Source organism: Delphinus delphis, chromosome 3 (genome assembly GCF_949987515.2).
Source record: "Delphinus delphis chromosome 3, mDelDel1.2, whole genome shotgun sequence".
Lineage (NCBI taxonomy): Eukaryota > Metazoa > Chordata > Mammalia > Artiodactyla > Delphinidae > Delphinus > Delphinus delphis.
The window spans coordinates 111,205,129-111,227,948 of record NC_082685.1 but is presented as its reverse complement, the minus strand read 5'-3'; the positions used below and the strand labels follow the sequence as shown (position 1 = coordinate 111,227,948).

General features: G+C 48.0%; 2 protein-coding genes across 3 annotated transcripts in view; one reads left to right on the top strand and one right to left on the bottom strand.

Annotated features, from left to right (window-relative positions):
• SCAMP1 (secretory carrier membrane protein 1) overlaps positions 1-571 on the top strand; it is a 115,608-nt gene extending 115,037 nt beyond the window's left edge. Inside the window, exon 11 of the mRNA XM_060009256.1 lies at positions 389-571. The gene's annotated coding sequence lies outside the window, so the exon portion shown is untranslated. The remainder of the gene's footprint in view (positions 1-388) is intronic.
• A 16-nt stretch (positions 572-587) lies between these two features.
• Positions 588-22,820, bottom strand: part of LHFPL2 (LHFPL tetraspan subfamily member 2) — a 177,460-nt gene continuing 155,227 nt past the window's right edge. Inside the window, exons 4-5 of one of the 2 annotated variants that reach the window (XM_060009258.1) lie at positions 21,329-21,974; positions 588-844 (exon numbers count right to left, since the gene is read on the bottom strand). In XM_060009258.1, coding sequence (XP_059865241.1) covers positions 588-844; positions 21,329-21,758 — 687 coding nt within the window. In that variant the 5' untranslated portion in view covers positions 21,759-21,974. Of the gene's footprint in view, positions 845-3,747; positions 4,006-21,328; positions 21,975-22,820 lie in introns of those variants that run through there. The other variant, XM_060009259.1, reaches the window with a different exon arrangement.

Here is a 22,820-nt window from a genome sequence, read left to right as displayed (position 1 = left end):
ATTCCACACTGTCCCTGCTGACCCCTTGGGTCAGCTAAGCAACCGACAGTGTCTTGCTCGGCCCTTTAGCACACATCCTCTCCCCGGTGGGTGTGCAGTCTTCATTGCAGTCTCCACCTGAGAGAGTTTGAAAGAACTAGGAGGAAACAAAAGCACCAACCCCCAAACCTCACTCTGAGGCAGAGATGCTCACAGGCATGCAACCTGTGCAGAAACGTCTCTCAACAGCCCGCAAATCTGGCCAATGGTCTCTTCTGTTACCAGAGAAACTGCTGCTTTAATGGTTTAGGTCATCATCCTTCCTTGAGCCTTGGGGGGAGATGGAGTCTGACAGAACTTAACTGCGTGTCAGGGTTTATGTACTGTTTTCACGTTCCATCTCTTACAGTTTGCACCGTGGCCCTCCTGTGCAGTCACTCTGTGCAGCTGGGTGTTGCCTGTCGTTGGTCCTGGCGAGGCTCAGGGCTGTGGAACGTGGCTTTGGTAGGTAAAGGCTAGTTCTTCACTCGATTCAAACGACAGAACCGGAAGTGAAGTGTTTCACAAGGTTACACGAGCAAGAAAACGGCATTGATGTCTCTTTCAAACTAAAGGAGGCAGATAAGGTTTTTCCCCTCTTCGATTTCTTCTTGGACTTTGTCACTGGAGGTGGCAATTTCTGCTTGTGCGGAGAAGACGGCACAGATGAAAGTGAGGACCGTGCCCCCGATGGCGGTATAGAAGGCCCAGCCCAACGAGCAGTCTCCGGGTTTGTAGGCCGATGCGTAGTGTCCGCAGTAGCCTATGGCCTTCTGGCAGCCCCAGCCAGCAGGGTAGAGTATCAAACCCAGGATAAGGAAGAGGCCTGCAGGGCAGAAGAAAAACAGGTGAAAGCCCCACGGCTCTCCAATGGCAAGTGAGTAACTGCGCCAGTCTGTGGAATGGCTACTCGATCTGCCTGCTCTGGGCAACGGCATCTGTTCTGCAATAGCAAGTGTTGGGGACCGTTTCTAGGCAGCTAATCTGGCCTGATCAAGACAATCAATCACTTTAATGAAAATATTTTTAGCTGCTTTTGTACATGTTGGAATGTGAACCCACTAATAATTCCTCTTCTAGAAAAGCAGGTAACCTTGTTACTACTTCTTCCCACAGGGCTCTTACTGCAGGGAGCAGTTAGTTCCCTTTTGGTCTGAGGCAGAGGTCGGCAGACTAAGGTCAAGTGGGGTCTTGTTTTTGTAAATGGAGCACAGCTATGCCTATTCGTTTATGGACTGCCCGTGGCTGCTTCTGTGCGGGGACAGCACAGGGAGAGTTGCTACAGACCCTATGGCCTGCAAAGTCTGAAATATCTACTCTCTGGCCTTTGGCAGGAGAAGTTTGCCCACCCCGGTGTGAGGGAATTCACGGAGAACCGTGGTTAAATGCGACAGACCACATCTTAAGCTGGGTGTCATGCTTTAAAGATAAACCCACGAGGAGTCTGTTTGCTGGCATCCACCAGCAACCAACCGCATACCTAGAGACCTTCTATGTTTTTGCAAACTCTGTAAGAACCTTTGGTCCGAGTGCTTTCAAGTAAGCTCAGCTCTGAGGAGACACTAAGAAGCTCTGTTTCCACTGTGCTGACGCCACCACAGCACTGCCATGCTAAAGGCCCATTTTTCTCTCCCTCCAGCTGCTCACTGTGAAATTGAGAGGCCTTTTTCCTGCCAGCCCTGGGGGTTAGGAGCTACTCCAGGGCAGGATTAGGCAAGGCAAGTGAGGCACAGACAGTCGTTCTCAGGTGCCCGCTCTGTGCCCGCGGCAGCCCGGGAGGGAGCGCCTCCCCGACGCACGGGAGACGCTGCCTACGAGGGCGTCCGCATCCCGGGACCACGAAGGGAACTGAGCGGCCTCAGGTCTTACCGACAAAACTTTCTTGGTAGAAAGGGTGCTGCGGGAAGAAGATGGCTTTATTCGACGTAGCAGGAAGAAAGAGTTTTCTTTGAAGAATGTCACCTACATCATCAAGATCGCTAATGCACAGTCAAAAAGACCTGTTTTTTAGATACACTGGACTAGCAGTTCTGTCCTCTTAATTTAAGCTTACTCTAAATTCTCTTTTCCTACCTTTACTGAAATCCTCTGGGGTTACCACACCAAAGCTTCCTAGGCATTTACAGCAACTTCCTGACAAAAAGAACACGACTGCATTTGTGCTAGTATTCGGTTTGAGGAAGGTTGTGTTTCAGACCACAGATCACAGCTGTCATGGAGAGCATCTTCTCCCCGATCATGGCACTAGAGTGGGTTTTGGGGTCTGATTGTCCCTACTTCCCAAATTCATCCCCTTGTTCTCCTCTGAAGGCCTCACGGGGCTTTCTAGCAGGGGTGGAACAGAGGGAATCCATTTACACGCTCACGGTCTGAAGAAGAGCGATTCACAAAAGTTTTTCTAACTGTGCAGCCCTTATTTCTCCGTAGGTCGGGGCGCTGGGAGCCAGGTGGCGGTGATCCGTAGCTAGGGAAATGCGATCCAGTGTTGGGAGGCGTAAGTGAAGGGAGCAGCGGCCCAGACACCTGGAGAGATGCTGTTAGAAATGACCGGGCGCATGGAGCAAATCCTGCCGAGGATCAGGCCGCCTGTGGAGAATGTGCTGGCGCGCTGGCATAGGCACAGTCCCGGACCAGCTGTCCTGGTCTGGATGTCTGGCTAGAAGTCACATAGCAGAAAGGCCCCTGTAGTCCCTGTGTGAGGCTAGGACACAAACCAGCAAGATGGTGGACCACAGCAACAACTCAGCAGGTGGTCGGTCACTTAGTAGTTAAGGTCTCTAGGTTTGGAGTAAGATAGAGGTCTGAATCCAAGCTCTGCCATCTACGAGCTGGGTGACCTTAGAGAAGTCTTTGAACCGAAGTATGATTACTCACCTGTAAAATGAGCTCATCCTTAACTCATAAGGTGGGTGTGAGTGTTACACAGTCTGTAAAGAGTACTTGCTGTGTCCCTAACAACAACTTGGAACACAGACTAGCGCTAGGTAACAGGTTAAAGCCCTTGGCAGGCCCCTTCCATGCAGAAGCAGAAGCAGTGTAAAGTTTACCAGTTATGAATAGACAGGCCGGCCTATTGGGGGGGGTGGGGGGGTGGATATTTTGAAAGGTGTCATAACTGGGGGAGAGGAGGCTACAATGAGTACCCTTGAAAGAATAAACTATTCTCCATCTGAACAAATGTAACTCAGCTGGGGAGATCTACGATGACTGAGCTAATTCTTTTGTATTTCTAAGCCTGTGATAAATCCCGATTAATTCCCACCTTGTTCCCTAGGAAAGCTCACCCAAGGCACATGGAACCACGGGAGCTTCCTCCCTCAGGTCCTAAGTTACTGCGCTGGAAACCAGAGGCACCATCGCTGGGACCTGTGTAAGGATTCAGAGGCACTTCGAGCACGCAGCCTGTAGGCAAGGCAGTATTAACGGCTCTCCCTTTTAAAAGGCCAGAGTGTTTATATTTGAATATTAATTGCACACATCGTTTGTATTATGTGGCTTAAACAAGTCCAACTAGTAAAATTTAATGCATTTTAATATGCATTATAACCCTTGAATTGTAAGGGTTTCTCTTTATGGCAAAATACTTTTCTTAACCACCCTTCTCTAGAGTGGCTGTTAGCAATTTACATTCCCACCATCATCACAGCAGGGTTCCCTTTTCTCCACGCCCTTTCCTGCACTGGATAGGGGCTAGGGACAGAAGACCGAAAGCACAGAGTCTGCTGTCACGTAGCAGCTCTGCCACCCTGTGCTGGGCTCTGGCTTGTAGGATGCACAAAATAATGTGGCTGTCTCAGATCCTTCTGGGAAGCCAGCAGTTTTAAAATAACTATTATTTTAATATCATCAGACCCCTTTTTTCAGAACACTCAGGAACATTCACCCCTGTACTTCTCCTTAGCTGTCCTCTTTGCTGGTAGCTCAGATAAGGTTCCTGAGGTGCTTCAGGCCTTCTTAAAATCTTGTGGCTGCTACTGGCCAATCGATCTGTGAATAAGGACAGCAGGGAGACATCATAAAAGGGCGCCATGCTTAAGAGTCTGTCAAAATCCTCAGCTTGACTATAAGCCCACAGGGCAGTCCCCCGGAAGGGTGACAGAAAGTGGCTCTGTTAGGCTGCGAGCCCCGGTGCATGTGATGTGCGCCCAAACGACAGGCTCCCAACCTGGGCAGCCTGGCTGGTGGGCCTCTCCTCCCAGCACTCACCAGAGCTGCCCCTAGCTTGGTTAATGCCGTGAAAACACAAGACAGTCGGAGAGAGAAAACAGCCGGCCTTCAGGTGAGCAAGGACAGAACAAGCATTTGTCATCTTTCTAGGTATTTAAAAAAGGCTCTTCTACCAGAGGAGTTCCAGAAATGTTCACGATTCAGGTGGCCACACGCGGCCCTCACCTCACCTCGCCTCCCGGGCCGGCGCAGCTTCCGAGTGGCCTGGGCGCCGGCTCCTGGGCCCTAACGAGCATTGCTTAGTCACAGCCGTCATCTCAACAGGTTCTTTCTGCTTCCAAGTAAGATTATCGAGAAGGCCAGAAAGGTTTCCCAGCTCTCAGAGTAAAATCCAGTTTTCCCTCCCCGGCCCTCGAGGTCCTCCGTGCCCCAGCTCCCCGCGCCTGCCTCTCTTGCCCTTTGCCCTCTGCTCCGGCCACACACCAGCCGTGCTCGGGCCTCTGCTCTTGTTACGCTCCTCTCACCTGCACTGCCCTTCTTGCAGACAGCTTTCCAGCCACCTTCAAGTGCCACCTCCTTGGTCTTCTGGTCCCATCTATTTACAATTCCAAACACCTACCTCTCCCTTAACCTGCTATCCCCCCCTTCCTTGCTTTATTATTTCTCCTTAGCATTTATTACGGACAAACAGAATAGATTACTTTGAGTCATACGAAACTGTCAATATTTGTCCATTTTTTACCTACAAAAGTGGTCATTTCATGTGGTTCAACCTGATACTTCACTTAGTTATTCTGATTGTTAATCCACCTCCATTCTAAACTTCAAGCTCCACGAGGGCGGTGCTCAGAACAGTGCCTGGCACAGAGCAGACTCTTAATAAAACTTTATCAATGTCAGTGCAATTTGCTTTGCAATACAGTTTTTCTAAACCATAGTGCCCCTGGGGAGAAAGAGTAAAATAACTTTGGCAGATGCCAATCAACAAGAATGAAGTTATCCCAGCAGGAAGGGAGATGCACACTCTTGGTTGGCTGGCTTCTCCTGTCACACTGCCTGGTCCAGGCCTGTGAATCCCAGGGGCTAGAAGCAAACATCCGCCCCAGATTCCAAATAGGCTTGATGACACCTGCTACCGAGACAGAACTGAAGTCCACGACTTCTTAGATGGGCACATCAGACAGCAGGCAAGAGAACACAGTAAGACATATACCAAGTCTGCTGCAAATGTGGCGTGGCTTTTCTAGTCATCAGTTTGGAGTGCACCAGGGACTGTCAGCTGAGGTGTGCTCTGGATTGAGTTTCACATAAGAGCCACACCAGACAATGGTCTGCTCTCCCCCGCAGCTCCTGAAGTGAGGCCAGTCTATCTCTGGGGCCTTTCCATCTCCTTGCCTTAATGCATCACCGTTTGGGCTGTGTGTGAATGTGTGTTGGGAGGGTGGCAGAGAAAATAAGGGACTAGGCCAGTGGGCATGTCATTTCCTTCTGACTGGCATCTCTTCCTGGTGCCTGGCTGAGCTGCGACAGGCCCAGCTGGGAGGAGGAGGAAAGGCAGGCAGGATGATACTGGCCAACTACCCAAGAAAACAGCCACCACTACAAGAAACCACAGGCAGTTCAGAGGGCCGGTAACTTCTGCAGTGGCTCGACTTGATGATACCCAAGAAGGTACCATTTTTTCCCAACCTTAAGAGATATCCTCTCCCTTGTATCCTGCCTTTTCTCTTGCTAACAGCCTCGCAGTTCATGGTACCAAGAGAACTAGAAGATGCCAGCATATGCTCACCATGGGGTCACTTGGGGGATGACTCAACCTTATCTGGGGAAGAAATTAATTAATTAAGAAAGAAATTAATGAACGGGAACAGATGGTTAGTCACTTGGACTATTCCACAGATGCCACACCAGGCTGGAGACAGAGCCCTGACAATTTACCAGGGCTCACCATAGGGTGCTGGCTCTCTCATGGGCACCAGCTATCACACTGCAACACCCATCATGTCCCTCTGCCATTTTAGTAATATTTTCCCCTACCTGGAAGGAGCTTTCAGACTCAACCCTGGATTCCCAGCAGTTCTATCCTGCTACACAGGAATTTTTAGAGTCTATGGGTGACCTAAACACGTGGTTTGTGTTTAATTCAAATAATTAATTAGACTCCATGAGCTCTGAAAGGGAGAGGGCAGGAGCTGTGTTTCATGGCTGAGTTTCTGGTGCCTTGAAAAAGAAGGTGCTAAAAAATAAAATGAATGAAACACCCTGGGAAAAGTAATGTCAGAGTCTTCCTGATCAACAGTCAGCACTGACTGTGATTAGACCGGCCACAAAATTATATATCTTAGGTAATTTTCTTGCTACTGCCTTGAAGTGAAACAGTATGGTATCAAATATAAGTTTTAATCAAATCCCTTAGGTGGGGGAAACAACCTCCATAATCTTGCCAAGACTCCAGTTTTGGAAAGACTACGAGTTGCTGAATACAATAAATAATATGTTACTTGTCTGAAGGTGACCACCTCCAGCTTTAAGCGTCCGGGACGCTAGGAACGGGGAAGCCAAGTCTGAACCACTACTCTTCAGCCTGTGAAGGAAGAGTGCGGAAGGCTCCGTGGCTACTTCACAGGCTCTCCCTGGCCGTGTCGGCCCCGACGCCCTCCCTGCCAGTCTGTCACCCAATCACCCCACACTTTTGCTACCTGCTGGCCAAGGGGCCGGACTCCAGGTTTCTTGCCTTTTGTGTGTCACCCACTGTCTGTACAGAAGGAGGCCCTTTTTCCTGGCCTGACAAGTGAGAACTAGAGGCTGGCCCCTGTTGTACAGAAGAACAAGTGAGTCTTTGGACATCATACTCCCACCTCCCCTTCAGACAGGCTTCCAGACTAAATAGTAAAGACTGACTAGACCTCAGTTTCCAAAGGAAATTTTCTAAGGACGGGAAGAAAAGATGGCCGTCTGTTACTGCTACCAGCAGCCTGTGGAGAAGCCCCCAGTGAGGGACGCACCCTCAGCCTCCACTAGGTCATAACAAGCTCATTCTGAAGCTCTGAAATACCCTAACATCTCTGGAGAGCGAGTGCACAGCAGACAGCGGACAGCAGGCTTAGCATCATTTGATACATTTGGGCTCCAACTAGGTCTAGCTGAGGACCTGAACAAGAGGTCTCACTCATGCTGACCCCCTGGGCACTCATCCACCTGGAAATACCCTCCCCCCATCCCAGCCCAAATGTCACCTCTGTGTGACATTTGTCACCACTTCCTGCCAGAATGTTATTCTCTGTGTGTTCCCACTGCCCTGTGCACATCCCTCTTCAGCTCTTTATCATGTTATTTTTGTATATTCAGCTCAATTTACTGAGTTACCTACTAAGTGGCAGGCATTATTCTCGGCCCTGAGGATAGAGCAAGGCCCCAGCAGAACTCTGAACCCCTTGAGGGCAGAAAAGCTTTATCCTTCTTGATTTACATCACAATTTTATCTTTAGCATTTACCATAGGGTATGTCACACAGTTAACCTTGGGTAACAGGTCAAGAGTTCAACTTATTTCTGGCTTTGAAACAGCCACTGACTCATCTAGGAACCCAGCAGGAAACCATCTAACTATCAGACATCCATTTCCCATTCAACATAGCTCTGGGGGGAAAAAAAAAATTCACCTGGTGGTGTTTATCCCTGTCAGGTCTACCCTGTGACTCAGACTGAGCTCCAGTCTCTGAGGTGCTCAGCTCAGCTGTGCCGGGAGGCTGCCCCTGTCACCGCACCCCCTGCCCCTCAGCCTCTGGCCCAGGCGGCCATCCCTCTAACAAGAAGCAAGACAGATCAGATGGGAGAGTGACTGGCTTCCTGCATCCCACCCCTATTCTGGGACACAGCTCAGAGAGCGTTCCAGCCTTACTGGGGGTGACAGCTTCATTCAGCAAGTTCAGAAAGTACTGACAATACTGTGGTAAAGGAAAACTAAGGAGACAGGGCAGTGCCTCTTGCAGGATCATCTGCCAGTGTCCTGCCTCCACACGGGAAGCCATGTTGGTTGTCCCTTCGCGGTATCCCTGGCTGGTCTTCCTCACCTTTCCAATCTCTGAACACGGGAGGGCCCAGGGCCCAATCCTTTGTCCTCTTCTCCACATTCTCTTGATTGATCACACTCGGTCCCACAGTTTTAAATACTGCCTCTAGGCTGGCATCTCCTGAATTCTGATCTCCACCTTTAACTCCAGATTTGCATATCCAACTGCCTACTTGACCTCCACTTGGATATCTAACAAGGTACTTGAAAACTATGTCCAAACCTAACTCTTGATTCCTACTCCCCACTTCAGAACCTGGCCTTTGCCCTGTGGACCTCATTTCAGCAAATGGGAGTCCAATTCTTAGACCTGCTCAGGTGAAAACCCTTAGAATCCTTCCTGACTCCTCTCTTAGGGCCCACATCCCTCTGCGGCAAAGCCTACTGGCCTTCATTCCAGCTGCTCCCTTGGCCGGAAGAGCTCTTCCTCCTGACTGTCCATAGGGCTAACTCCTGTATCTCCTTAAAGTCTTTGGCTGAATCTCTCCTCACCGAATCCTACCCTGACGACCCTATTTAACATTGCAGCTTCCCTCCTTATCACCCCAGCATACCCAACCTCTCTCACCCTGGCTACTCCTTTTGTTTTTTCCTTCCATAGCACCCATCACTTTTTAACATACTGTATACTTATTTGGTTTATTGTGTCTCCACCAGCTTGAATGTAAACCCCACGAGGATAGAGAACTTTGTGCAGTTTTTTCTTTATGTATCCCAATTGCCTAGAACAACGTCTGACGTGTAATAAGTGTTCAGTAAATATTTGTTGGATGAATGAAAAGATAGAGTGCTATGATGTGGATGGTTACATTTTAAAATGAAGCCATTTTAAGTGCTTGCCAAGTTTTTAAATGGTTGGAGGAAAAGCTACATTCGGTAACGGTGGATCCCAGGGGTCGGCAGTTTTGGCTAACAGCACACCAGCCACACTTACTAATGAAACACACAAAGGGACCAAACCATGGGACTGGCCTTCTACCTGACTGCAAGCACTGAATATCTCCTTTCTGGCTACAGAAAATAGATCTTTGTTGGGAGATGACGCAGAAAAAAGCAGTAAGTCAACTAAATGTAATAAGTTTTCAGTAATCTAGAGATCATCTTAGCCTCAAAACTCTGAAGTTGTTTCCAACTATGCTTGGCAGCGGTAACGACATCTATAAAGACATGCTGTGGCTGACTGTGGGAACTGCCCTGGACACCAGCTGGGAAGGGAGGCGCAGTGCAGGGCTAAACCTGGAGAAGTTCAGGAAAATGGCAGGTGGCAGAAGGGTACACCCGGGGGAATGAGGAGCGAGGTGGACCATGGCAGTATGCAGAAGTGGTAAGGGCGGTGTCTAGAAGCAGCATGAGCCTGGAGAATGGAGAGACTGACAGAAAGTGTCGGCACTGAAGGCAGGAATGTAGAACTGCTGACGGCCCAGGAAAATACCCACTCCCATCAGCAGCCCTGAGGACAGTGTCATAGATCAACCGCAGGTGCAGCGATGGGGGGGTGGTCAGGGGAGGGAGAGGAGGTGATTCCCTGCTTCCAAGAGGAATATGTTTAGTTATTTAACTCTAAGTCTGGGACCATCATGTGGTACAACAACTGATGTACAGAGTGATACACAACCACCCTAGGCCTGCTAGTTAACATTTATCTGTATGTTTACCTCTCTTTTCTGTCTAAATTTGAATTTTTTCCCAAGTCATCTTCCATGCTGACAGCTGGAAGTCATTTTGGCAGTCCCTAATAGCTATTTGAAAGTCGTCAACTGTTGTTAGGTAGGGACCTTTTCTCTCTCACAATTCCCTAAGGCAAACTGTCAGGTATTATTAAGACTGTGCTTTGAGGAAGGCACCATGTCAGACCAACGAATTTGCCATCCAGCTCTTCTCTTTCCAAAGATCACAGTATGAACCTGTGTACTCCTCCTGTGCAGGGACTTTGCAGACAGCCTGTAGTGGTCATTCTCACTCACCAAGGCAAAGCTGAACTAGGTCCTCTACACTCTGTTTTAAGAAGAGAGGCAACTCAGAATTTCCCAGGTAAAAAGTTTAAATAAAAAATTACAAGTAAATGGTTAGCCAACTATCTGGAAAATTATCCAGAACAGTGATAGTAAAAAACTAGGAATCTTGCTGTGACATACTATGCATTTGTCCCATAATAGGACAGCACTGGCTCCAAGGTCTCTTAGATGCCTCAAAGTATGTACATTTGGCTCAGATGAACTCCCGCTGGATTATAACCTGGACAGCACTAAGGAGTGTGTTCTGTTCCTTGGCTTCTCCCTCCATCTCCATCCCAAATCCAACACAGTCCTCTACACATAGTGTTGTTGACCAACTTCACATGTCATTTCTGATTCCCATTTCCTTTCTAGTCTTCTCATTTTTGGAAGAACCTTTTGGAAAGATCTTCTGTGGTAAAAATGGTAGATGCCAAGCAAAGATGACATGGAGTTTAAGCTATAAACACCCTCCCCCAATTTTACACATTCACAACTAATACTTTAAAGCTGGAAGTTTACACAGGTGATCAGAACCTCTTAATGATCATAATGATAATTGTTATAATAACAACGGCAGCAGTTAAGTGCTAAGCACTTTAAATATAACTCAGATGAGAGTTGTCTCCGTGAGAGGATCTTGTGAGGTTGGGACTATGAATATCATCATTTGGCACATGAGGAAACTGAGGCACAGAGGGATTAAGGTTACACAGCTAATCAGTGGTGGAGCTGGGACTCAAATCCAGGCTGCTGCGTTACTGCACACCAAAGACTAGCTTCCAAAACAAAAGCATCTGTGCAGCTGAAGAGGGGAGACTGCTATATCCTCAAAAGCTGGCTCGCTTATACCTACGAGACGTTAGAGAGCAGATGACGATGAACAGCACTCAAGTGGAAAAAACCACAGGAATGCTGTAAGGGGATGACGGGGAGAGGAAGGCTGCACAAAAATAAAGGCTCACCTATTCTCAGGCAGGTTGATTTGCTAACCCTGCAGCAAGACAACAACAAGATAAAGGATTTCCATCCACCCCTTCTCTTGCATTACAATCTGAGTGTCATCAGCCTCCTTTACTACAATATAGATGTCACCTTGGAATGGCTGCCACTGGCCAAAAAAACTTCTAGAAAGAACACCTATGAACAGCTCAAACCAACATAATATTCGCTATGATGTCCTCTCCTGAAGAATCTGTGTGAGCAGAAAACTGGAAATAAAGCACAAAACCCATCAGACCAGGGGGAGAAAATGTAAGCCGTATCATGTTTACATTTTAGTCTTTGAGATTCTGTGCACTTGGGAACCATCTGAAACTGCACATCTACCTAGAATACTAATGCCGTCCACAAACTGGTCCACAAAAAAACCATATCCTATGAACTTTCCAGGAGAGACATCTGTAGCTGATTAGACAAAATCGAGCACCGAGAGCATTCTCAGCCGCCAAATTACATCCCTCCTCCAGCAGCTGGGGCCATGGTTTAACCATCCCGCTTCCTCCAAGTAGCCTTTCTTTTCTTTTTCTTTTTCTTTTTTTTTTTTTTTGCGGTACGCGGGCCTCTCACAGTTGTGGCCTCTCCCGTTGCGGAGCACAGGCTCCGGACGCGCAGGCTCAGCGGCCATGGCTCACGGGCCCAGCCGCTCCACGGCATGTGGGATCTTCCCGGACCGGGGCAGGAACCCGTGTCTCCTGCATCGGCAGGCGTACTCTCAACCACTGCGCCACCAGGGAAGCCCCAAGTAGCCTTTCTTGATTCACAGAACAGAGCTGAGGATCTTTGCCTTGACCTCCTCCTAACCCTGAACCCTTGCACCATTCACCGTTACCTGTACGCAGGCAGTAGGTTTTAGTTAATCCTGTGCTAACAAGAGATCTGCTTGTCTCAATGTCTACATTCAGGGAATGCTGCTCTCAATCTGAGGCATCAGGCTCTCATGAAATCTTGCTTATGACAACTACAGACACCAGGATGGGGCCCCTCCCAGGTCTCTTCTACCCAAGAAGAGTTCTGGTCCTTGCCTCCCAAGCCCCAAAGCTAAATTAACAACGCTGTTCCAGCCTGCTTGACTTCTCCAGATGCCAAGACACTACCCTCAGTACCAAAATGCCAGTTAGCCATTCAGAGTCAGGGGTATTCGAACAGTATTTACAAATAAGAGTAATATAACAAAGTATTAGTTATACCATGAATCAAGGAGTTCTGCCCAAGAACTGCCACCTTTGGTTAATCTCTACTTTTGAAATCACTTTGCCCACTAAGGCTTTTCAAATTTTTATTGAAGATTTATTCTATAAAGCCCAGACAGGATTTGGTGTTACTGACTGCCAGTTCTGGAAAGATCCTTATTGGTTCTTTGCATGATGACTCATTTATTTGTGCTCCGTCTAGGAGGGCAGAGTACATGCTAGGATTGGGACTTAGCAGCATGTACTACATCCTTTACTCTTTCCAAATGCCTAGAAACTCACAGTTTCTAGCACGGATTAGTGAGCACAGAACAGACTATGTTTCTGTCAGTGAACAACATTTACTGAGTGCCTAGTGTGTATGTAGCAGGCCCCAATCTGAACATTAGAGAGCTGTGAAAAAGGCAACAGTCCACACCGTTGCTCATATTCTAGAACAGTGGTTCCCAAGCTTCTGGACTTCAGACACTAGCAAAATCTCCAGAAAAATTACTGGGAGGTCAATAGTTTTGCTAATATAAGGACACTAAAAATAACTGTTACCTCCTCTATCATTTCATAAAAAAGGGTATTTTAACACAAAAAGGGTAAAGGATGTCATCTAAGAATAAAGGACAGTTCTTTAAATTGAACACATTTAGCACTATGAAATCTTACAACATTGTCCATATTTTTCTCCTTTTCGCTGAGGACTGGTGGCAACTAAAAATTGGCGCTTGCCATCTGCCTCTACAAGGACTAAGTCACTAGCCACTGCAGCCGCTGACCTTCAACACCCCCTGAAAGGAGTTCAGGGTAGAGATCAGGAATGAGGCACTCTGTGCTCTGGGAAAAACTGGCAGGACAGGCCTTCAGATAGATATTTGCAGGAGAAGATTTTATGAGCCCAAATTCTTGCATCTTCTCTTATCTAGAAAAGTACTAAAATCATTAACAGAGACATTTTCTCCTCGTGACTAGCAGTAACCTTCACCAGACTAGCAGCAACCTTCTGCAAAAAATGTGTGCCTGACTGCACGTTCCCCCCTCACCAAAACCACATATACACTGACCTTCCCCCCGCCACCTCTTCGAGCAGTTCCTCAGAGCTCTCTGAGACGCTGTCTCCTGGGCTATAGTCCTCATTTTGCCCCCAATAAAACTTAACTTACAACTCTCACGTTGTGCTTTTTTTTTCAGTTGACAAACCTTAGCAGAGTGCACGCCCTTGTTCAAAGGCAGTGAGAGGCCGCTGGGGTGTGTGTGTGTTAGGATGGGGACATCTTTCTAAGAAGCCTGTTTGTTTACTGTATAAATGAAAAGGTAAAGAGTTTTCACTGCACCTCATTTTAAAGTTTCAAGGGTTTATGGACAAGCTAGACTGGGCCCAACTGGCATTTAAAAACTCTGCTTTGAAGGCCAGATCAGAAATGGGAGGTCACTGGTAATGAAAAGGGTTTTCAGCTGATAACCAGTGTCTTTGCAGAGCGGATTATATCTACATGTCATTTTAGTACATGATCAATAACATTAGAGGTTTTTAACCAACAAGATTTTCTGAGGGGAAGGAGAAGAAAAGTGAAGGATCGGTGTCAGTATTTTTTTACTTAAAGCTTGTATTAATGCTTATACCGTCTCCCTGGAGGAGTCTAGTAGGGTACTTGTTTTCTACTAAAAACACTTCCATGGAATTATAATTGGCAAGAAAAATACTCTTGCAGGGTGGTGGGTGGAGAACGGATGACAAAGCAATAAAGAGAATTCTTTGGAAGACAATCAGAGCATAGTTGTCATAAAAAGACCTTACAGCCAAGCCCCCCAGAGGAAGTTTCTGTTACAATTACTCAAAATTAATGACCATCAATTAAGAATTGTCAGATGCCCCTAGAATATGTGGAGAAACAATCCACAAGAAAGATGCAGTTTCTCCCACACTGAAGCCTCCCTAAACCTTTCTCAGCAATGATTCATGTTTATATGCAAATTACTTCACTGGCAGTTTCTAAAACTTTAACTCTTACCTGTTAAGATGCATCCCCACAAACTAATTTAGATTATTCCTTCCCATGAGTTAGTGATAAAATTTTACTTTGCATTCCAAGTGAGAAGGTGTTTCCTAAACTGTTTCTATGCAACTGGAAGAACTCTATAAACTATTTCTTGATAAATTATTCATCCAACATGTAGGATTAGAAAGAGCTCCTGTTTAACCAAAATACACTTATAATTCAAAGTAAGCTGCCCCCCCCCACAAAAAATCAAATGCAGTGCATAGCAGAATAAAAGACAGTTAAAAAATTTAGTTACTGAGCTCTGAAATTTTCAGGAAAGTAAATTTCTTGCCTGCTAAAGTTTTGGGGTCCAGATAACGTTAAATAATTCCTGCAACAAAGCGAGTGCCATCTTTTCAACACTAGGGCCCTGAGGCTGTCCTTCAACTCTGAACACATAGCCACTGAGTATTTTGGTTTGAAGTTTTTAATATTGGCTTCATTTTCTCAATATGTGTATTTTAGGTTTCATCTGTACTGGGGGCTATCTTTTAATAAAAGAGATTGAGGGCCAATTAATAAAGCTACTGGGAAGCCTCTATACAACAACTGAACTCATAACTATGCCTAACTGTGCCTGGGCACATGAGTGCACAGATTACTTCTGAAGTGACGTCAGAGCTTAGAAGAACACCACTGTTGCATTAAGTTCTTAAAACAGAGTGCCTGAACCACTTGTATAAATATTCAGAGCCATACTTAACGTGATGACTTGTTACTGGAATTGGAACATCATCATCCAGGGCTCTGTCTACAATTAAGTGGTTACCATAGCAAAGTCCTTTATTTGCATATCAACTGCATATTCTATCTGAATTTTAAGAGAGTTTGCAATTTTCCTCGAGATTTTCCAACTGATTCTTTAAAAAGATATCCCAGTCCCTAGATTTACTCAAATTAATGCGTGCTTGGTCCGCTTGCTCTTAGGCAGTAGTTTTGTTTTTCCTCTAATGATACAGTTGAATTCTTTTGCTCCCTTTATATATGATGATACTTTGTTTTGTTTTTGCTTTTCTAGGGTACAGCTTCTAAAGCAATGACTCTCTAATATGGTTTTGGAGCAGAAACTCAAGAAATTGTAGACCTGAGTCTATAGGTCTTTGTATTTATCGGGCATCCAATAAAAGCTCCTTGGATTGAAATTTAATTCTGGCCTGGCTTATAACATTTTGGCATTCTTTAGTTTTCCACAAGGCTGATGAATGAGTAAATGCGTCATCATCAGGGGTACTCTTAAATTGACTGAGACACAGAACGGTTACATCTGACTTCTGGTGGAGGCGTCATCTGTCTGGAGAGCCAGAAATCCAGAGCCTCCTCTGGACAGCCAGAAGCTTCCGGTGCCTCATTCTAAGGAGAAGTAGGGGATGCTCCGTCTACTTCCCTCATGTCTTTTCTTTGAAGGTATTTTGAAGTCGGGCAACCAAGGTCACACTACCTTCTCAGAGAAAGCAAGGTGAATTTTTCAGGTGTAAAATGGGGCCAGGTCTCTGAAAGAGTCAGGAATCTCTTCCCCTCTCCCCACGTTTCCCAAGTCCTGTTCTTACTTCTCTCCTCTCCAGTGACCAACGTGGTCACCGGGAGTGAACAGGTAGGGCATGGGATAAGTCAAAACGGATGCTGTGACCAGGCTGAGTCGTGGTTATCTTTCACCCTCTGAAAAACAGCAATGAGAATGCCAAGACCCAGACAGCAGTCATGGTGTATCTCACATGCCCACCCCGACTTCCCCATGCGTGCCGGACTACGACAAAGCAATTCTACACGCAGCAGAGACAAAACCCTCCCCTTGTCTTCTCTCTAAGATCCTTCTTTTATTCCTTTCCCTTTCTTTTCTTCATATTGTTCTCCTTCACCCTCAATCATTGCTCACTTCCAAGAAAACTGAGTCTGCACAGCAGGCCCTGAGCCCCCGCTGCAGAGAGCGATGCCAGTGAGCATGGATGGCGATCTATCCAATCAGACTGGTGGGGCAGCTCGCTGAGGCCATCCTGCAGGGCTGAACGCGGTGTAGACAGACAGAGGGCTACAGGGACTAGACAGCGTGAGAGCCAACCAGACACGAAGCAGCACAGAGCCGGCGAGGCAGGACTGGAGGACAGTAGGCAGCCAGGCCAGAAGCTCACACGCTATTCCAAGCCTCGTGGCAACCCCAGGGGAACAGCCTGGGCCAGCAGCAGTGGGCCAACTCCTGAGCTCACTGCCGTGGCCCCGTCCCAGACCTGAGTCACTGGGGATTCCGCGGACTTCTAAGAGGGCCCTACGTGCATTTCCAAACCCAAACTGCTTGATGCTGTCATGGAAAACCTGGATCTTTGCATTCTATGCTTTCACTGTGGACCACATCCAGGTCACAGCCTAAGGAAGGCAGCTGGTGAAAACGAGCCTGCTGGCCGATTCCCCAGCTTTTGTAATGAATCCCAGAGGGCTATGAACTGATGTGTGTTTCTGGCTCTACCAAGTCCCAGACGAGTCCTCACCCAGTGAAGACCGATCAGCCTGTGATTTATTCTGCAAGGGGAGCCTGAGAAGCCACCTGCAATCAGGACTCAACCGCTAGAAGCTGCCTCCAGAAAGGAAAGGATGGAGAATGTACAGGTCAGGGGAAGAGGAGTGAGAGGAAGAAGCTCTTTGTTTTCCTGTCAACTCAGCTTTTAAAAAAATGCCTGAGGACACCCAGAGGCCCATAGGAGCCACAGGGCTGCTCTGTGCTCTTCAGTCCCAACAAAGGCAGGCTATTAAGGGGCCAGGAATGGCACTTCACAATGTAGTTAACATTTGGTTTCGACAGAACAAGGTCAGTTCTAAAGACTCTACTCCTGAGAATGCAGCAATTGGAGGGAACACAAAAGAATGTACTAACACCTGCCAAGAAAGCACAAATGCTTTAATAATCATCATATAGCTACTACCACTTACTATCTACTATGTGTGCTTAAAAGCCTTTCTCATATATTATCTAATTTAATCCTCGAAACAACCCTGAGGTATGTACTACTATTATACCCGTTTTCCAAGTAAGAAAACTGAGGCTTAGAGATGACGCAGACTGGTGAACATTTCACAGACACTTTAAGGTGAGGTCGGGGCTGATCCAGGGCCAGATGAGGTTTGAGCTCTAACTGCTGCTGAGAGCGCCTACTGAACAGCCAGGGCATTTGTACATGAGCATTTCCGAAGTGTCAGCTGGGTGCCCACCAGTAGGTAAGGCCTTGAAGGCGAATCCTGCTATCTGAATTAGCTTAATGGTCAATAGTTGTATTTTCATTTTTTTTTTAAGTAAGCCAAATTTTGAGATTTCCACTGAGGTAGCAGATTCTTTTACACCCGACTTCTAAAATCAAAATACTAAGATTCTGATGGTTTTTGTTATACTATGGACAGTGACAGCTATGCGAGCCTGCGGCCTTTAAGATTAGGCATAGTAAAGGCATACTAGATAGCCTGTAATTTGTCACCCAGTTACATTTTACAAAAATGTCATTTCTGCCAATGCCAAGTTGTAAGAAGAAACACAGTCTGAGTATCTTTCTGAAGGATCCTTTCATTGCTTTGGCAACAGTCTCCTTTCTCACCATTTGTTTCAATGTCAAACGGATCCAGAGTTGAGAGCAGGGTTGTGGGGAGAGCAGAGACTGATGCTCACAGCTGCAGCAAGTCCTTGGCTGGGGCTGGCCAGATGCTCTTAGAGACCGGCCAAGAGGACAGAAAGCAAGCCAGCTGCTTCAGACACCCAGGGGGCAACTCTCTTAAGCCATAGATTCAAGAGCCACGGCTGCCACTGATGCTGGCTTGAACTGCCTGGTGGAGACCTCTACTATTGGAGAGAGAGCCCTCAAAGATGTGCCCCTCACCCCCTCCCCAACGTGAGGGAGCCAGCTGACCAGCGTTCAGTCCATCCTTCCAATGATTTCTTCTCAGGGGTGCTGCTGGGCTGGGAGGTGAAGAGAATCCACTTTCTTGTGTTTCAGTTCTTAGCCTTAGATCAGTGGCCCCCTAGAGAGGCAGAATCTGACTGTACAGGAATCTCTGCCTCTGGCCAACTTTTAGCAATTTCAGACGTTTTGAGATGCCATATGTATGCATGGGGAACATAAGTGAAAGGGGATGGGGAGAAAAATTTCTTTTTGAAAAATCAAGACTTTGGGGAGACAGATGACCAACAGCCCAGCATCTTGGGTGTGCTACTGCTCCCTTCTCCCCAGCCCTTCTTCCTAGAGGCCTGAGGCAGAGAGAAAGAGAAAAGTCAAGAATAACTCACTGGAGTGTATGAATAATACCTAAAATATGTACTCATCTTTGTGCCAAAATGAACACTCTAGCCATTTATGTGAAATAGCAAACAAGAGCACCAGAAGACTTGTTGGGCTAATCCACATTCTTAGAGACTAAATTCACTGGAGTAACACCTTATTAAAAACTGCATGTAAACAGTCTTTGAGACTGAAAGACATCTATAATTTTCTGCAAATTGATTGCAAAAGACCGATTGTGCTGGTATGGCCCAAGATGTCCCACCCTACTGTAAATGGCCTTTCCTTTGCTGGAAAGCACTAAGTTTCTCAAGATGAAAAGCATTCCTAGGGATGACAAACCAGGAGTCTCATCTGCATACCAGCATATTGACAAAACTCATAATAAAGGCATGAAGTCATCGAAGATAAGCAAATAAAACATAGTTAGGGCAAACTGAGCAGAAATACGCCTCTCTGGTGAACCAGGACTCTCAACAGGATTAATTATTTGTGTAAACTGGCTTCCCTTCATCTACATGTTTATTTTGACTTTTCAAAAGCTTTAGTAACACTTTGGTAACACTCCTCAGCAAGCTGTGAGATGCACATGCCCCCGAGGCACTGTGTGCCTGGGGGGATAAAGGAGAGGCATTTCTGACAAGAAAAAGATGAACCAGGATGGAAACCCACCTTGATGAACATTTCTCGGAAGTGAAAACCCAAGCTTAGGGGATGAACTGCAGATTGGAGAAGTGAATCAAAAGGGGGACAATGAGCTTCACAGAATCAAAAATCTAAGACAGGATCATATTTTCCAATCTCCCTGTCTTTCAGAAGAGGAATGCCAAGATCCACAGTATTGGTGCATTTATCGCAAGTGAAACTGCAAGTTAGTAGCAAAGCTGAAAATCAGAATCCTGGTCTCCCAAATTCCGTGAGTGCCTGTGAGTGCCTGGGTGTCTCATGGTACGGTTGATCCCGGCAGATAAAGAGATGAGGGGTCCTGAGATCTGTCACGAGTATATCCCCCATTGAAACAGAGCATGACTGTGAAGCAGGTCCTCTGTCATTCTCTGGGCCCATTACCCTCTCCCCCACATAGACACATGGGGCCCCCTAAGGTCTGAGAAACAGAAAACATCATCTTATCAGCTGTTTGGGAAAAAAACTGCTGTTTGACCTGTTTGGAAGCCAGCCCTGCTGAGCTCAAGAGTTTGCTATAAGGCAGGCAAGAGCTAATGCATTCGCGGTCTGCTTCTTTACAGGCCTGGATGCCAGGCTCAGTGCTTATCTCCATTGTCAGCAGCCCCGTGAACGCAGCTACAGGATGTGCCCTTCAGTGAGGGTTGTAAGTGGATTGCTATTTCTCCTGTTAGAGTTCAGATTAATAAATACCTTGGTTGTGGTTGTTTAAAAAGTGAATTTTGGGGCTTCCCTGGTGGCGCAGTGGTTGAGAGTCCGCCTGCTGATGCAGGGGACGCGGGTTCGTGCCCCGGTCTGGGAAGATCCCACATGCCGCGGAGCGGCTGGGCCCGTGAGCCATGGCCGCTGGGCCTGCGCGTCCAGAGCCTGTGCCCGCAGCGGGAGAGGCCACAGCGGTGGGAGGCCCGCGTACCGCCAAAAAAAAAAAAAAAAAAAAAAAGTGAATTTTTTCCCTAAGAAGTCTATTCCTCTGCTTCCTGAGGATGTCTTCAAACTCTGGTGTGTGTGTGTGTGTGTGTGTGTGTGTGTGTGTGTGTGTGTGTGTGTGTGTGTGTGTGTGTGTGTGTGTGTGTGTGTGTGCGCGCGCGCGCACGCGTGTGTGTGTGTTTCTGCTGCTCAGAACAAGTCCCTTGAGCGTGGACAGACTGATACCCTCTTGGTTCCAGATCTGCTTTTCAGCTCCACATAGAACAGCCTATGAAAATGCGGGCGGCCATGGAAGTTTCCTTGGAGCTCACGGCCTCCCCTCTGGGATCCCTGTAAAGTGCTCATACTTTTCTTTCCACTGATTTCTAACAAGCTCATTAGTGAGAAACTCCCAGAAAGTGGAAGAGTTAGTTTGTAATTTCTGATCTGAGCGCACAGAACATTCTGACAACTGTCTCCAGGAGACAAACAATTTAAACCAGAACATTATTAAACACAGAGCAGCTGATACTAATTCCCTTCCAGCCAGCTTCTTCGCCTGTGAAAGCTGAAATCATTCTGGGGGCCGGGGATGGGGCCGAGAGTGGGTGGCAGCCCCACGCTCACGCTCATCCCAGCACACAGGGCCCGCGGCAGGGGGGCCTCACACACCGCAGTTCTTCCCTGGACGCACGACGCGGAAAGCACGCTGGTAATTTCATGGGAAAAGCAAAAAGTAGGAGTAGTTACTCAAACAAAACCCAGCAACTTAGAACCCGATGAAATAAGCAAGGAAGAGGAGCAGGTGAGAGCAGAGAACAGACACTTCCTTCACTTCAGGGGAGTGACACAGGGAAAGGGAGCGATGAGGGCAGCGCGCACCTGCTGCCTGGAACCCCACAGAAGACCGTCCTCCTCAAGTGTGGCAGCAAATGAATGAGCAGTGAGGGTGCTGCACACACGCACGAGCACACACATGGCTCTCAGGCCCCCTCGCCTTCGCGCACGCCTACCTGCAATTCCTTGCAGCAGCCCGCAGACGTTGAAAATACTTTTCTTCATGATGCTCTGCACACACATGGTGAAGACGGACACCAGGGCCACCATGCAGAGAATGAAGATGCCCACGGCTAAGAAAATAGCGGTGGCCTGCCAGAAGCCGCTGGCGATCTCTCCGAAGGTCTCGGCGTAGGGCCCGCACAGCGTCTCCCGCTGGAAGTGCTGCACGCCGGGGTTCCGGATGCAGCGGGCGTAGATGCCCAGCGTGGGGTGGTGGGGCTCCAGGGAGCCTCCGCCCTGCTCGCCGGGCTCGGCGCTGCCGCGGGGCTTGGCTTTTCCAATCAGCCAGTCTGCGCTCATGAAGGCAATGAGCTCGGCAAACGCCACCACAATACTCAGGAGGGTCCAGAGCATCGAGCGACAGGTGACAATGACATGACACATATTGATGTTCGAGACGTCAGGAGTCGCGAGGCCACGGGGTGAACTGGACAGGCGAGCCCGGCGGGCGGTGGGGAAGGCGCGGGAAGGAGGCTCAGGCGCTCCGGGCCGGCAGTGGCCGCTGCTCGGGGGCTCCCTCGTCCCGGCGGCGTCGTGGGGCAGCGCTCTCCGGGGCTGTCATGCTGCCATGTCTCAGCTCCGCGCGGCCGCAAGCCTCACCTACGGGGGGAGAGAGGGGAGGAGAGCGGTTAGCGGCGCCGGCCCCGCCCCCGACGCCTGCCCGCCCGGCCGCCCGCACTCCGGCCGGTGCTCAGACCCCAGTGCGCGTCCGCGGCACAGCTGCCCCACGCCCTGCGCAGCCCTGCCCGGCGGCGCCCCTCGTGCCCACAGAACCTTGCCCCAGCGAATCCTGCGCCCCTGCCAACACGCCGCCGTCCTCGGCGATGTCGGTCTCCCTCACTGCGCTCTCAGAGGCGTCTGTGGTTACCCTTATCTCTCGGCAGCACGACAGAGGGGCCCATGCCAGTCCCTGCACCCACCCGGGGGCACGCTGCGCATGGGGTTCCTGCCCCAGCTGCATGCTCTTGGGACGTGGCTCCTGCTCTATTATATCTTATTAGAAAAAGTCCAAGAGCACAGGGATCCAGACAGATCAAGATGTGTCTGCCAGTGAACTGTATCAACGGACTGCCTGCGTTTTTTTTTAAAGTTTACAGGACTCTCTGCCTGCTGTTTTGGTGTTAGATGAGCTAAGTTAGAAAAACTTGCCTCAAAACCTTTTGCTTAACAGTAGAGAGTAGTAACACCCAACTTTATTTCCTGGGAATCAAATTACTAGCAGAGACAAAGGAGGGAGTATTTGCTTCAGAGGTAAATGAGAATTTAAAAAGGAAAACAACGCCATGACAAATAATAAAACTTTGCCACCCAAACTTATTTTTCATCCATTTCTCACCAGGTGATTTTTAGACAAAATGAACTACACAAGTTAAAATGCAAAGAAGAAAAATAAAGCTCCAAGAACTGATGACTTACTCACTTGGGGAAATTATTCAAAACAGAGGC